This window comes from Narcine bancroftii, chromosome 1 (assembly GCF_036971445.1).
Source record: "Narcine bancroftii isolate sNarBan1 chromosome 1, sNarBan1.hap1, whole genome shotgun sequence".
Classification (NCBI taxonomy): domain Eukaryota; kingdom Metazoa; phylum Chordata; class Chondrichthyes; order Torpediniformes; family Narcinidae; genus Narcine; species Narcine bancroftii.
Genome location: NC_091469.1, coordinates 267,346,774 through 267,360,800, shown reverse-complemented (window position 1 = coordinate 267,360,800; position 14,027 = coordinate 267,346,774). Strand labels below are relative to the sequence as shown.

Here is a 14,027-nt window from a genome sequence, read left to right as displayed (position 1 = left end):
TTGTATGAGGGAGTTAATCAGATTAAAACTTCCTGAACTCATCCTGAACTCCACAATTTGTGCCAAACTTTTGGATTCTCTCCCTGAATCTCTCAACTTCCATTTCTCTTTCCTCCTCTGAGACATCCATCAAAATCACTTTGGTTATCTGTCTAAATATTTCCTTCTTAGATCAATGCTCAATTCTATGTGATAACACTTATCTGAAGCACCTTGGCTGTTTTATATCATTAAAGATGCCATAAAAAATAATTAGGCTTTCAATTTTTAATTCCTGCATGGACATTACTGTCATTATTTTCATTCCAATGGAAGGCTCCAAGTACATTGCATCAGTCCATGCACCCTGCCCCAACCTATCACCTGAGTGACTGGATAAATATAGGGCTTTGGCTCATTACCTGGAGTGTTTACATAAGAGAAAAATATTCCAGTACTTCCTGGCTGCCAGTTAGGGGAGAATATTGGCAGAAGCGGGAATCAGAGAGTGATCCAAACAGCACTGGCCTGTTTATTTGCAGAAGAAATCTGATGTATTCCAACACCACTTTAGCAAAATGAAAAATTAATTTGCAGTAATTAACTGTCAGATGCAGCATGCAAAGAGTAACTGCCAAAAAAAAATCAACTGATGGATTTCTGTGAGCCCCAATATGACCAGTGTTGGCTGATAATAAATGGAGAGGGTGGAAACTGCTCTGGCAGAGGAATAAATTGTGAAGAATATAGTCCAGAGTAGAATCTACACTGTTTTATGATAACATGACCTGGGAAATCACTGCAACTTGCTTGTGGTATTATCACACTCAATTAAAACATTTAAACATTAGCACCTGAAAGCTACTGTTACAGATAGGAACAGATGGATACTTGAAATATTGCTATGACATTCCTTTTGTCAGCTCTTTTGGTGAAAATATTATCCCATTTACAATGGATCACTTGTATCCAATAGCATTACAATACAATGTGAAGCTAACATTTGTTATTCCACTTTTATCGGCACACAGCAGCTCCATTAGCAGCGATCAGGACTGGGGTTCGAATCCCATGCTGTCCGTAAGGAGTTTATGCATTTTCCTTGTGTCTGCGTGAGTTTTCTCTTGATGCTAAGGTTTCCTCCCACCATCTAAAACGTACTGGGGGTTGTAGGTGAATTGGGTATAATTGGGGTACCTGAGCTCATGAGCTGAAAGGACCGGTTACTGTACTGTATGTATGAATTTAAATTAAAAAATTAATTTTAAATAAAATGCTTAAAAAATGTGTAAGTAAAACTCTGTGAAGATTGGAAATCTGTGTTCACCTATGGAGAAAATCATCAATTATTGTCAGTAGAAGATCAACTCATTAAAAGTGATCCTGATTGAAGCCTGAAGTCTTATCTTTCACACCAATAAATAGTCCATGTGTATGGGTCTCACACTCTGATACATTGTAAGTTCCAGTATACGTGCTGAAGTCCACAGTCCAGCTTAGTCCTGCTGCTTCAATAGCTCATTAGGGAAATGCTACAAACTTGAACCCTCCTACCATTGTATAATAAAACCAGTGTGAAATCTCTCTGACTGCATCCATCAAACTCTTTTAAAGTGATATAATTTTGAATAGAACCTGATCCATAGAATGAAACATCTTCGAGTGCCATTCCCAAATTGATCTGCTTTACAAGAAGTAGATTACAACACTTTGATGATATTGTGTTGTGTCTTTACAAGACATGTGAAGTTAAATTTTAGGAAAAATTGATGCATCAGCGATAATGACCAAGGAGTCCAGAGGGTGGAAGAGTCAAATAAGAGGCTGATAATGGGCTAGGGAATTTGATTTCGTTTTAAGTTGTGGTATAATTTTCTTTGATATGAATAAAGAGCAAATATTTTATACAAAAAGTATTTCCCAAGGACTTTCCTTTAAGAGACTGTCTTTGAGAAAGTTGTTGTAACATCGTGCCATGAATAATTATAGAAAAGCAAATTTTATTTCATCAGCAAGGATTACCTTACACAATTATGAATTTTGAGGCAATTTTAAGTATTATATTATAAATAGATATTTGAACAATTTACTCTATCCAAGAATAATGGAATGATTAATCTGGAAAACATCAATATATTAAATTTGGAGTTTTCCTTCTGTCATTATACTTGCAGCATTTGGCTGATTGCATTATCTAGCATACACTCAGTTTATTGGCTGTATATTACAATATATAATGATGACAATTATTCTTTCCACAGATTTAAAATATTTCCTTGCATACACATCATTCCCATTGTATCTCTTTACTTAAGACTTTTCCTTCATTTGTGATGTGTTGCTCTGAGGAAAATAAGTTCGGGGAATCTATCATAATAAATGGCATTTGACATACTCATATCAAATAATGATGCAATACATAAAGAGAGACGGTATGGACTTAGAAACTAACATTTACAATAAACGTACAAGAATTGTAGGCTAATTGGTATATTTGGCGGGCACAGGTTTTTGGGCCGAAAGAGCCTGTTACTAAGCTGTATGTCTAAATTCAAATAAAAACAATCTTGGTGAGAAGACATTAAAATTTTGAATGTTGTTCTGTTCATAAGAACATATAGAAGAAGTAGGACCAGGCGTAGGCCATTAAGCCTTTTGAGCTTAATATTTATGCAATAGCATTCTTTTTCATCATGTTGAAGACCACAATTTATTCTGTTTGCTAAGGCCATAAAATAAGATGCTAGTATAAAATTAAAGTGCAGGTGAAAATCATGGATGTTCATCGTTATGTATTCTAGGTTTAAAATGCACTGCACATGGAGACATGATGCTCCATTCATTGTATTAATACAAATCTAATATGGTTCCTGGCAACAGACAGTATATATGAATGACAACGTCTTCATGCTGGGCGTGGTGATCTCATATGTACACATACAAAACACTCTTCCCCCTTCCCCAGCCCACTCCCCCCAAAAAGAATTAAATGCTTTTTGAAAATAGTATATGGGCAGCACTTTTACTAAACTACGATAACTATGTGGTGCTCCTATACTAATGGCGAGAATTACAATTACACTATAACGTAAGGATGAAATGATAAACCACCAAGTCACTGTCCATAGTCTTTCAGTTGTTCTGGAGGACATTTTTCCCTTTTTGATTGTCTCAGAGAGGTAGAATCCATCGGGATACTTTGCGACTTCTCCGGACTCTTTGCCATTTGGGGTAGTACCTCAGTTGGTGGCAAAGACTGTGAACTTTGGCGAACCTGATTTGGACGTTGCATAGGACTGTGTCGCTGAACAGGGTGTAGTGTAGGACCACTCTGTTGAGCTGTAGGACTGCTCGGTTGAGAAAGGGCCTCACTTCACGAAGATATTTCTGGAACGTCAACAATGGAATGACCCCAGGGAATCTCATCAGGATCATGAGCAGTGGGCGTGACTGTAGGATCATCCACTGCTCTCAACCAATATAGAATAAGAACAGGGACTTTGTTTTTTTAAGAATAACCCCTCTCACCCACGGCTTCCTATTGTCCCTGTAGTGCCAGTACCAGTACTTGCTCTCCCACTTCTAGAGATATGGAGATGTGGATTGTTCGGGCATACTGTGAGCCGTCTTGTTCTTAAGTTACATCCAAATATCAATTCAACTGGTATTCATTTGGTTGTAGAGTGCGCCATGTTTCTATATCATGACAGGAAATCTGCAATTTTGTGACTCCATGGTATGTTTAGGAGTTTCTTAGTTTTCATGGCTTTTTTGAAAGTCTGTACAAAACATTTTGCTTCCTCGTTAATACTTGGGTGGTAGGGTGCTGACAAGATGTGTCATATACTGTTGTTGCTTGAAATATCTTAAAGGCCTTCATTACAAACTGTGGACCATTATCAGAAACCAGTTCAATAGGTAATCCATATAATTCAAATATACTTTGTAGTCTTTCAATTGTCTGGTCTATTGTTGTTTTTCTCATGTGTGATACCACTGGCCATTTAGAGTGTATATCGACAACAAGTTTTCTCCCATCAAAGGACCAGTGAAATCAATGTGAATATTGTCTCATGGTTCTGATGGTCATTTCCATGGGTTAACTTCAGCTTGAGAAACGTTGGTTTTCTTCTGAGTCCACAAACTTTCCAAACTCTGCCTCTGCCATTTTGAGTCTTATTTGTTCTCTTTGACTGAGCTTGTGGGATTCACTGTGGGGATAATCTTGTGTTTCCTTTTTACATTTTTACTCCAATGTTTGAAGCATAGAGAAGCTTCGTTTCAATCCTCGTTGCCAACCTGTTAAGTATTCTAGGCCTAGAAATACACTGCTCATGGAAACGTGATGCTTCATTCATTGTTTAATGTGGTTTCCTGCAGCAAGCAATGTTATGATGATGTCATATGGATACATAACACTCATTAGATTTTGGAAGATCTTTAAAGAATTATAGAAGCAAATTTCAGCCATCAAAGTCACTTTCAAATTTGCCACTCTTCCTTGGATCCCTTGGGCTTTTATGCTTTTGATCTACCTACCATGTTAAATCCACGTCAAGTGGGGTGGCCTACGAAAATTTGCAGAACAATTACAAAAATAGACTGAGGGATGAAGACGGGTAATGAGAGCAAAAATTATCACGATTGATATGTATGTGGGTAAAGACAAAAATAGACTGAGGGATGAAGACGGGTAAGGAGGGTAAAAATGACCACGATTGATATGTATGCGGGTAAAGAGGTATAAGAGTGAATAGAGACAATGGGCATATGTGAAAGTATCTGTAATTAGAGGAAAACATAGAGAGTATAGACAAGAATTAATAAGGGAAGGTAATGGAATAGAGAGAATAAGGAGGGAACTAAAAGAGTGACCTTTGTGACATATAAAAAACGAAATCTTTTCTGGGGGGGGCTGGGTGGGGGGAAAAGAGCGGTCACTGCAAAATCAGTTGACGCTTGCGAGTGGATTCGCAAATCCAAATGGAGAGGGGAGATGTGGTTGTCCGACAAGGGATAAAGGGCAACTCAGGAGGGGAAGGGGAGATTGGGAATAAAGAAGATAGAAATAGGAGAATAAGGAAAATGTTGGATGTTGTAGGAATGTTGTCTGGTAAAGAGTTGAAAATAAGAAAACTGAAATGGAAAGGGAGGAAAGGTAATGATGGAAAAACGGAAAGAGAAGATAAACAAAATATAAAATGGCTACGCTGAACTATATGACTCTAAATATTAATGGAATACATAACCAAATTAAAAGGAAGAAACTACTAAATTTACTGAAAAAGGAAAAAATAGATATAGCATTTGTCCAAGAAACACATTTAACTGAATTGGAGCACAAGAAATTAAAGAGAGATTGGGTAGGACATGTAACAGCAGCATCGTATAATTCAAAAGCAAGAGGAGTGGCTATATTAATTAGCAAAAATGTGCCATTTAAAATAGAAGAGGAAATAATAGATCCAGCAGGGAGATATGTTATGATAAAATGTCAGATATATTCAGAGCTTTGGAATCTACTTAATATATATTCACCTAACGAAGAAGATCAAAAGTTTATGCAAGATATCTTTTTGAAGGTAGCTAATACGCAAGGGAACATACTAATAGGAGGGGATTTCAATCTGAATTTGGATCCAAATATGGATAAAACGGGGAAAAAAATTAACAGGAAGAACAAAGTAACCAAATTTATAATTAAATCAATGCAAGAAATGAAACTTGTGGACATATGGAGGAAACAAAACCCAAAAGAAAAGGAATACTCATACTACTCGACTAGACATAAAACATACTCAAGGATAGACCTATTCCTGTTATCAGCCCACATACAAGGGAGAGTTAGGAAAACGGAATATAAAGCTAGACTATTATCGGACCACTCACCCCTGTTATTGGCAATAGAGCTAGAAGACATCCCTCCAAGAATGTATAGATGGAGATTAAACCCCATGCTACTTAAAAGACAGGATTTTAGAGAATTTATTGAAAAACAATTAAAAATGTACTTTGAAGTAAATACGGAATCAGTGGAAGATAAGTTTATACTATGGGACGCAATGAAAGCATTCATTAGAGGGCAAATAATAAGTTATGCAACCAAGATGAAGAAGGACTATAATCAGGAAACAGAGCAGTTGGAAAGGGAAATAATAAACATAGAAAAAAAATTAGCAATAAAGGAAGATACAACCAAAAGAAGAGAATTGGCGGATAAAAAAATAAAATATGAAACATTACAAACATATAAGGTGGAGAAGAATATAATGAAGACAAAACAGAAATATTATGAACTAGGGGAAAAAACACACAAAATCCTAGCATGGCAGCTTAAGACAGAGCAAACTAAGAAAATGGTATTGGCAACAAGGAAAAAAGACAAACAAATTACATATAATCCAAAAGAAATTAAGGAAAACTTCAGAGAATTCTATGAACAATTATACCGAACCGAAAACGAAGGGAAAGAAGGGAAAATAGATGAATTTTTGACTAAAATTGAACTACCAAAACTACAAAGAGAGGAACAAAATAAATTAACAGAACCATTTGGAACAGTAGAAATACAAGAGATAATAAAAAATTTACCAAATAATAAGACACCAGGAGAGGATGGACTCCCAATAGAATTCTACAAAACATTTAAAGACCTAATAATACCGCCCCTCCTGGATGTAATCAACCAGATTGATGAGACACAAAACTTACCAGATTCATGTAAAACAGCAATAATTACAGTGATACTAAAACAAGGGAAAGATCCACTCTCACCAGCGTCATATAGACCAATATCTCTGCTAAACACAGATTATAAGATAATAGCTAAACTATTAGCGAACAGATTAGCAGAACAGGTGCCGAAAATGGTAAATTTAGACCAAACTGGATTTATCAAAAAAAGACGCACAACAGACAATATTTGTAAATTTATTAACTTAATTCATGCAGTAGAAGGAAATAAAGCACCGGCAGTAGCAGTTGCTTTAGACGCAGAGAAGGCCTTCGACAGAGTAGAATGGAATTACTTGTTCAAAGTATTGCAAAAATTCAGTTTACCGGAGAAGTATATTAATTGGATTAAAGCATTATATAAGGGACCGTTAGCGAAAGTGACAGTAAATGGACATGTATCAAAGCAATTTAACTTAAGCAGGTCAACGCGGCAGGGATGCCCACTATCACCATTATTGTTTGCGCTAGCTATAGAACCACTAGCAGAATCGATAAGAAGAGATAATAATATAAAAGGAATAAAAATAAAAGACAGGGAATATAAAATCAGTCTGTTTGCGGATGATGTGATAGTGTACTTAACAGAACCAGAACTATCAATAAAAGAACTATATAAGAAATTGAAGGAATATGGAGAAGTGTCGGGATACAAGATAAACGTAAATAAAAGTGAAGCAATGCCTATGAATAACGCGGATTTCTCAAAATTTAAGGAGGAATCCCCATTCAGATGGCAAACGCAGGCAATAAGATACCTAGGTGTGCAAATAAACAAAAATCTAGGCCAATTATATAAACTCAATTACAATCCACTAATGAAAAAATTACAGGACGATTTAGAGCATTGGAAAGAGCTACCACTAACACTGATAGGAAGGATAAACTGTATTAAAATGAACATTTTTCCAAGGATACTATACTTATTTCAGGCATTGCCAATACAACTGACAGAAAAATTCTTCAAAGAGTTAAAGAAAATAATAAGGAGATTTTTATGGAGAGGGGGGAAACCGAGGATAGCACTAGACAAATTAACAGAATGGTATAAACAAGGAGGCTTACAATTGCCAAACTTCAAAAATTATTATAGAGCCGCACAATTAAGGTACCTATCAGATTTTTATCAAACAAGGGAAAAACCAGACTGGACGAGACTAGAATTAGATAAAATAGGGGAAAAGATACCTGAACACATATTATATAAATGGGACGAAAAATTGGTACAACATAGAACTTCTCCAGTATTACACCATCTCCTCAATATATGGAAGAAGATTCATGTAGAAAGAAATAAAATAAATTACCAAATACCAAAACTAATATTGACGCAAAATAAGCTACTCCCTTTTACAATAGACAACCTTGCCTTTAGAAAATGGGAAAAAAAAGGGATTAAAAGAATAGAAAATTGTTTTTCAGGAAGTAGATTCTTATCCTTTGAACAAATGAGAGATAAGTACAATATAACGGGAGATACAGCGCTGGCATATTACCAACTGAGATCCTACTTGAAAGATAAATTAGGAAGCAACTTGAGTTTACCAGAGGGAAGTAACCTTGAATATGTGATTACAGATACAATGTTAATCAAAAGATTTATAAAAAATATGTATATTAAACTGCAAGAAAAGGAAAATGAGGAAACAAATGGTAAAACTAAACAAAAATGGGAACAAGATTTAAATATAAAGATAAAAAAGGAAACATGGGAGAAGTTATGCTCTGGAACGATGAGAAATACAATAAATACGAGGCTGCGTATGATACAATATAATTGGTTACACAGACTATACATTACACCGCAAAAGTTAAATAAATGGGACCCAACAGTATCTGATAGATGTTTTCGATGTAAAAAAGAAAGGGGAACAACAATTCATGCAATCTGGACATGTGAGAGAGTAGAAAAATTTTGGGATGATCTCAATCAGATATTAAATAAAATAACAGAAAACAATATACCAAAGAATCCAGAGATCTTTCTCCTAAGTAACATAAAAAATAAAGAATTTGGAATTGACTTGGAGGATGCACAAAAAAGATTTGTTAAGATAGCCCTAGCTGTAGCAAAAAAATGTATTATGTCAACCTGGAAATTGGAAGATAATTTGAAAATACAACAATGGTATATAGAAATGAATAAATGTATTCCATTAGAAAAAATAACATATAGTTTAAGAAATAATATTGAAATATTCGAACAAGTATGGGAGCCTTACATTAAATACAATAGCGAAAACCTACCGGGAACAAACATTACCTAAGTTGATGGAAGGAGAAGAAAAGAAAAGAATGGACTCAGTAGAATTTCTGGTGTATTTTTGTTGAATGACAACATTGTCTAACTGAATTAATGCAACCTAGATTGTATAACTAAAATGGATGAGGGGGGGGGGATGGGGGGGTGGCTTGGGAGGAGGGAGGGGGGAGGGAGAAAAAGTCACTGTAAATGTGTGGAAAAGAAAAAGTGTATATCATGGCTATTGTGATTTATGGTGTGAAAAATAAAAAATTAAAAAAAAAAAAAAAAAAAAAAGTGGGGTGGCCTAAGTAACCTTCCTTGATGCCTTCTCCAAAACTTTAATTGGGTCAATCAAATAAGAATAAAAATGGTAAATTCTGGAAATGCTCAGAGGCAGCATCTGTGGAGCGAGAAAGAGAGCTTCAGGTCAATCAACTTCCAAAATCTGCAATATTTGGCTTCTAGGTTGACTAGATGTTCTCTTAGAAAACCAAACTTGATTGCCTTTGATTAACCCGAGTCGCTCCAAATAAGTGTTTATATTAGGCCTAAAAATTAAAACCAAGATTTGGTAATCAACACATGGCTTCTTATTACTTGTCCCATTTTTAAAAAAAATAGAGCTCCTGAAGTACCACTCCTTTAGCCATGTGAAATCCTGGTCAAAGCTTTGACAATTTCCTCCTCTTTCTTCCTTTAAGAGCCTGGAATATGTCTTCATCAGAACTAGTGATTTATGCACTTTAAAGATGCTAAACACCTGAATGCATCCTTCCATACTAATGTATCCCATCCAGTATTTGACACATTCTTCTCAACTCCATCATCGGCACCATGTCTATTCTGAAGTCAGCCGCAGAGTATTAATTGAGTGTTGCCCACATCTGTTGCCTCCCTAATGGATTATGTGTTTGGTGCACAATGTACTTTTTCATGAATTACTTTAATTTAATTTTTAGATTTCCTTTGATTTTACTTCCCTGGTTTTGTTTTTGCACATTTAATGCTTTCTGAATTTCCATTTTAATTGCATTCCTATACTTTCCATGCTCATTGAGCAGAACATAGTTTATATTTTGCATCCCATTGCTTGCTGAACTTAATGTCTTAGTTCAGCAAACATTCAGACAATAGTTCAAGTAACATTGAAAGTTAAGGTCATTTTATTATTCTAGCAGTCATCGGGGGAAATAATGATCATCTCTGTGTCAATTCTAAAGGCATTGTGATGTCATTGGTATTGTGACATTGGATATCAGGAACATCCTATCCTTTCTGCTTTTTTCTCCCCCTTCATTGCTTTTACCCATTGTTTAAAATGATGGAGAGTAGCTGTATTATTATCAATCAGCTGAACTTAAATATGGCTTTCCTTGAATAAAGCATGCCATCAGTCGTTGGGATCAGGAATATTTGGAATTTCTGGATTGAAAATAATTATTTTTGGATAAAAATGATCAACAGATTGTCGTCTTTTTTTTTCTCTATTAATGAATTCCTGCAGCCTCCATAATTGTGATTCACAAAGTTGGATTCCAGGGAAGCTTCTTTCTCTTGACTTTTAATTGATGACTAAATACTATTATTTGGAAGTGTGTATTATTTGTGATTCCATGCTTTGTAAAACTGATCGAATGATGAATAATTATGGTGACTTTGCAATATGTCTCTTCAAAGATAAGTTGCCTCTTGTAAACTGTACTTCTCTCCTGGAGGAATGAGTTAAATGGGCATGTTGATTAACAACTCCTGCTGGTGAAGGTGTTGTTTGTATAGATGGCTTTTCTGAATGTCTGCCAATAGATTTAAAAAAAACAGACCTTGACTATGTGCACCCAATAAACAAGTTTTGTTTTCTGACTAGAGCTCTCCTCATATTGCAACACAACAATAAAAGCCTTACACATCATTTGCTTAGAGAAAGCAATACAATTTAATTCTTTCAATACTGGGAAACAGGGCGCAGCTATTCTGATTTAAGTGGAAAGGTGAAAGAACTTCTGACCAGGATGTCATGATGCGTAACACAAAATGTGCGGGGAAACAACCAGCATTCACTTTAAGCCATTTTCATTCCTGTATGTTTTTAAAGATTATGTAACTTGATTTACAACCAATCCTTCTTCTCCTTTCTTTAATGGGTCTTCTCAATGTTGAATCTTTTATTGTCAATTCAAGCTTTTAAAAGGCTCAACAAGTATAGTATGGACAAAAAAGATGGTTGTGGATTCTCTGTAACTAGCTACTAATGTTAAAATTAAATGCAAATAACTGGCTTTTGGGTTTTGTAATGCAAGTACATAACAATTACATAGTTTTGCAGTGACTTCTTTGCACTAATTAGTTTGCCAGAGGTCCCTTTTATTTTGCCTGAGCCAAAATCACACGGTATCATCTTTGGCTACAAGCACAAAACAAATTCTGGAGTTTTACTGTCCATTCCACCTAAACCCATAGTTGGGTCCATTGATATCGATGGAACCTCACATATAGAGATGAGCGCAAACTTGGCTGAAACAGTTACACAGAGGGACCAAAGATGAATTTCTCTGAGTTTTTGACATGCCTTCACTTGAGTTTGTAATTACAGGTACTCCCCGACTTACGACCATAATTGGGACCTAAGGATCGGTCGTATCTCGAAATGGACGTAAGTCGGAATTTTGCTCACGCGCGTGGAGTACCGAAATCTTAAAGCAAATTTTTTTAATCAGATGTTTTATTTGACAAACTATAACAGGGATACATGTAAGAGCCAAAATGTGTGTACTTACTTTGGTAGTCAGTGTCCCGTGTCCAGAGACTGGGCATTGCCATCTTGATTCCTGTGCGCATGTGCAACTCTTCTGTTGGCACATGCACGGTGGGTTTGCACAAGAGTTAAATGCCCTGATGATATTAAATTTCAACCCTTAACTCTCAGACATGCATCAACTGAACCTCAATAAGCAAACCCTCCGCGCATGCGCCATCCAAACTCCAATATGCAAACCCACCGCGCATGCGCTAACTGAAGACTTGCACACACACAGGAATCAAGATGGCTGCGCCCAGCCTACCGACTAACAAGGTAAGTATGCATATTATGGCTCTTGCATGCCCTGTTACAGTTTGTAAAATACAACATAAACCACGTAAATTTTATAATTTTTCTTATATTTAAAAAAAAATTTGGTCGTATGTGTGGATAGATGTAGGTCGCAGATTGGAGAGTACCTGTACACATTATTCTCAATGATTGAACTCTGCGATTAAATGTTATCCATTTGTCATCTATACCCTCTCAGAATTCAAAACAGAAGTAATCAAGCAGCAGAATAAACTACCATAAAGCATCATCCTAGGCTAAAATGGATGGGGGGGGGGGGGTGGGGGGTGGCTTGGGAGGAGGGTGGGGGGGGAGAAAAAGTCACTGTATATGTGTGGAAAAGAAAAAGTGTGTATCATGGCTAATGTGATTTATGGTGTGAAAAATAAAAAATTTAAAAAAAAAGCATCATCCTAGGCTAATTCTAGGTTCATCCCTTGTAAAAGGACATGAATCCCAGAGATTTTGCTAATGCATCACAGTCACATAACTGAACGACAACCATGATTGAACTTCTGTGACACAATGTAATTAATACTCTTTAATTAAAATATTAAAATAAATGTAATTAAAAGATGTCTCTGCCTGTACCTATTATCTCTGGTTAGAAATTATCCCAAAATGTCTGTACTTGTTGGTGCTTTGAGGGCCTATGTAATATCTCTGTGGTTGCAAATGATAGGAGTGTTCAGTAGTAGAAGAGAAATGCATAGTAATCTGGGCAGAATTAAGCTCTTTGTAATTAACTGAATAATATTACACATATGGGAGCGCACTGCCTTAATTTGAAAAAGCACTTATTTGTACTGAGCAGAAGCTAAGAAAGCTATGGTTGAATTGTCTTTGGCTTTACTTTCCTAAGTAGAGTGAGATTAGAATTTTCCTATTTTATGAGAAACAATAAATTAAATAATGTTTTTTTCTAATACGATGAAGATGTTGGAGAAGGTGAGTTTTTCTGTGCCAATGAATGGTTAATTTCAAACAATTGGGCATGAAGTTTTATCATTTGTTTTCAAGGAAGATTCTTTGATTGTATTGTAAACACATTGAAGGGTAATTCGTATGCCATTTTTTCCTTTAGTCTTTTTGGCTCTCTGGTTTGTATCCCTATTTTTTTTTAAAAAGTTTGTGCAATAAATTGAAGAAAAACATAGAGAACAAGGCTTTTATTTGTACATTGCCTTTCTGGATGTCCTAAATACCTTTTTATGCCAATGCCGAGTAAGCCAATGTGGCACCAGCAACAGGTATTTGAATCTGATGCTGTACGTAAGGACTCCTCGTATTAGTGTGGGCTTTCTCTGGTTGCTCTGCTTTCATCCCACCTTTCAAAAAAGCACAGGGGTTGTAGGGAAATTGGGTGGCACGGGTTCATGGGCCCATTACTGCGCTGGATGTCTAAATTTAAATTTTTAAAAATGCAGTATCCACTTATACCTGGCAAATCCATCACGTAACTGTTCAGTAAAGTTGATTGAGGAATAACTCCTTGTTTATTTGTCATAATGAAACTTTGGAATTTTCATTTTATATTCACCCATGAGAGGCAGTTTTAAAGTTCAACTGAGAGGTGGTTACTCCAACAGAGTAACATTCTCTCCAGAGTTTGCCAAATCTCAAATCTCTGGAGTGGGACTTGAACCTACAACCGTCTGCTTCAGAATTAAGAATGCTACAATTTCAGTGGAAATTAGTTTCCTCTTTCATGTCTCTTATTGGCTCAGTTTATTCAGCCAGCTCTTGGCTATACAACACAATCTTATGTAACTGGCTGCTCTACATATGTCAGTAGGCAAACACGCAGTGAGAACAGATGCACTCTGTTGACATCATCGCCAGGTTTCGTCAGGGAGCGTGCCTGCAGGGAACAATGATGTTCTGCGGAGCCCATATCTCAATAGACCTTTTTTTAAAAAAAAATAACCCAATCAACAACATGTATTCAAATTCAATACACACTGATTTTATTTCTGAGGATTG

At 36.0% G+C, this 14,027-nt stretch overlaps 1 protein-coding gene across 43 annotated transcripts in view; it reads left to right on the top strand.

Annotated features, from left to right (window-relative positions):
• Positions 1-14,027, top strand: part of sox6 (SRY-box transcription factor 6) — a 676,057-nt gene that overhangs the window by 285,845 nt on the left and 376,185 nt on the right. Inside the window, exons 1-2 of one of the 43 annotated variants that reach the window (XM_069898093.1) lie at positions 10,219-10,548; positions 11,547-11,606. The exons of the other annotated variants lie outside the window; for them this stretch is intronic. Coding sequence (XP_069754194.1) covers positions 11,601-11,606 — 6 coding nt within the window. The 5' untranslated portion in view covers positions 10,219-10,548; positions 11,547-11,600. Of the gene's footprint in view, positions 1-10,218; positions 10,549-11,546; positions 11,607-14,027 lie in introns of those variants that run through there. 43 annotated transcript variants of the gene reach the window in all.